Raw genomic sequence first — 2,297 nt, 5'->3', positions numbered from 1 at the left:
AGGTACATATGCGAAAACGCAAAAAAACCCTTTTTAAATTTTTTTTTTTTTTTTTTTTTAGAGAATAATTGATTTGATTTGAGAACGAAATTTAAATGCACGCTATATTTTTCGTAAAAAGGAGATTAAATCAAACAAAATTAATAATAATCTACAAAAAATTGTTTTAAAAAAGGATTGAAATTTATTCTGTATAATTTAATTTACAATCTTCGAAATTGATAAGTAGTTGCATTTAGATAAAACTGTTAAAAAAATAATAGAGCTTTTAGTCCAGTAATAATCCTAAGTTAATTTTGTTCTGTATAATTTAATTTGCCATCTTCGAAATTAACAAGTAGTTGCATTTAGATTTTCGATAAAACTGTTAAAAAAATAATAGAGCTTTTAGTCTAATAATAATCCTAAATTAAAACCTTATATCAAACTCTGCTCTATTTTATAAAAAAAAAATGTGGATAATTGATTTTTCCAATTAAAAATATATTGGCTACATCTTATTTCTCTCTCTCTCTCTCTTTCTCTCTCTCTCTCTCCTAAATCAACGAAAAAAATCATAACTCCTATCATAACTTACGATTTTGCAACAGATTTAACACGTTTTCGCTATCGCTCACATATAATTAATATAATTGATTTTAATGATAATTTTGTATAACAATTAATTTATATATAATTAAAAATATACGTATCATATATCGAGTAGAAGCAGATTTTCTTTGACACGATAACGTGCCAAATCTACTCCGCAACGCAAAATGCATTAATTGATAGATACCGGAGTCAGCATGCTGCCGTTGATTCTTCTGCTGATCGGTTGCCTATTGGCCTTTGGCGCGACGGTGATCTCGGTGATGCTGATGATGTATCGACGTCGCGGTACCACGTCGCCCGTGCACATTGAGCCCTACATGAAACAGCCGATAATCACGCCGCCGGACTCGAGGAACAATTCGATGCTGGACGTGACCCATGGCGACCACACGTATTTCGTCGAGTACACGTTGAAACAGGTCACCGATTACGCGCTCAATAATCAGCCGGATATCATACAGTCCCCGCAAGGTAATAGACTCTCAGGAGACTTATTATCTCGATTTCTAACTTGATCCCGCCGAATTAAATATTCATCGCGGAGAATCGTCTAAAAAAGAGAATATATGTCACACAAAAAAGAGAGAATTATTTTAGAAATGTATAGGATATCAGAAATTAGTCTTATAATACAATTTCTTTGTCATTGATTAAAAATTCGATTAAATTCGTCATATTAAGTACTATTTTAAATCCCAACGGTATTTCGCGATGGATATTCCTTGTCAAATAACGAGTTCTAATTTGAGTTGCTAAGCATAAAAGAAGCAGATGAAAACTTCGCTTAAAATAAGAATGAAAATTTTAGAACCTCTCTACTTGTCACAATTGTTGGCATAAAAATTAATTTTTTTTTTAAACGCCGTCTATTTATATTAATTTCTGTCCTCATGTCAGCGTTTTATATCAATTATTTGGAAACTGTTCTATATATAAGGTAAAATATAATGTGTAAAATTGACGAAACGAAATTGTGCGAATATTTCAGACCAAGACAAGATCAAACGCGAGCCACAACTGTTTCTGCCAGTGAGACCGGACACGTTATTCGCGCCCTACGATATTCATAAGCAGGGGCTGCAGACGAACAGATGCAGCGTAAGTCATTTCAAAAATGATATATCATAGTCCAGTAAAATAGTATCTGAAAATGGCAAAACGGATAGACAAGCCAATTTTTTGAGGATGAGTGGAAGGTCATAGGAGATGCCCGAATTCACAAAGTTCCAACAAAATTTCCCTGTGCGTCGGCGGCCATCTTCAAAATAGGGGTAAGTTTGGATATCTCGACTCCTATTGGTCGAATTTTTTTCCTTTTTTTTAATTTTGTAAGAAAAAATATTTGCTACAACTTTTGTATGAAAAATTTTTTAATAGCTGCCAAGGAAAAAAAGTTACAACCAAAAAAATGCCGTCAATTAGGGGTTGAACATTTTTATTGACAATTACATTGTCCCATGTTGGTTTTATCAAAAAAATGTTCAAATAAAACTTGTAGAGGACTCAATTCTCTACAATTTTTGTATATCCGCTTTTGCGGTGACTCAAAAAATACCAGAGATAGAGGGCGCCAAAGTTGACTATGTCTAGTAAATGCTATTTTTCGTGGAGAAAATTCTCGTTTTTATTGTGAATTGTCGTACATTAAAACTCTTTTCCGCACCACCACTGAAGTAGAGTTTCAGGCGCATTTTTTTTTTTTT

The 2,297-nt window shown here is 32.9% G+C and overlaps 1 protein-coding gene across 1 annotated transcript in view; it reads left to right on the top strand.

Moving 5' to 3' along the window:
- Positions 1 to 2,297, top strand: part of LOC115237158 (nephrin-like) — a 40,911-nt gene that overhangs the window by 23,526 nt on the left and 15,088 nt on the right. The window contains exons 14-15 of the mRNA XM_029810045.1: positions 775 to 1,065; positions 1,583 to 1,692. Coding sequence (XP_029665905.1) covers positions 775 to 1,065; positions 1,583 to 1,692 — 401 coding nt within the window. The remainder of the gene's footprint in view (positions 1 to 774; positions 1,066 to 1,582; positions 1,693 to 2,297) is intronic.

Source organism: Formica exsecta, unplaced genomic scaffold (assembly GCF_003651465.1).
Source record: "Formica exsecta isolate Colony F162 unplaced genomic scaffold, ASM365146v1 scaffold28, whole genome shotgun sequence".
In the NCBI taxonomy this organism is placed as follows: Eukaryota; Metazoa; Arthropoda; class Insecta; order Hymenoptera; family Formicidae; genus Formica; species Formica exsecta.
This window is presented reverse-complemented; position numbering and strand designations above follow the sequence as displayed.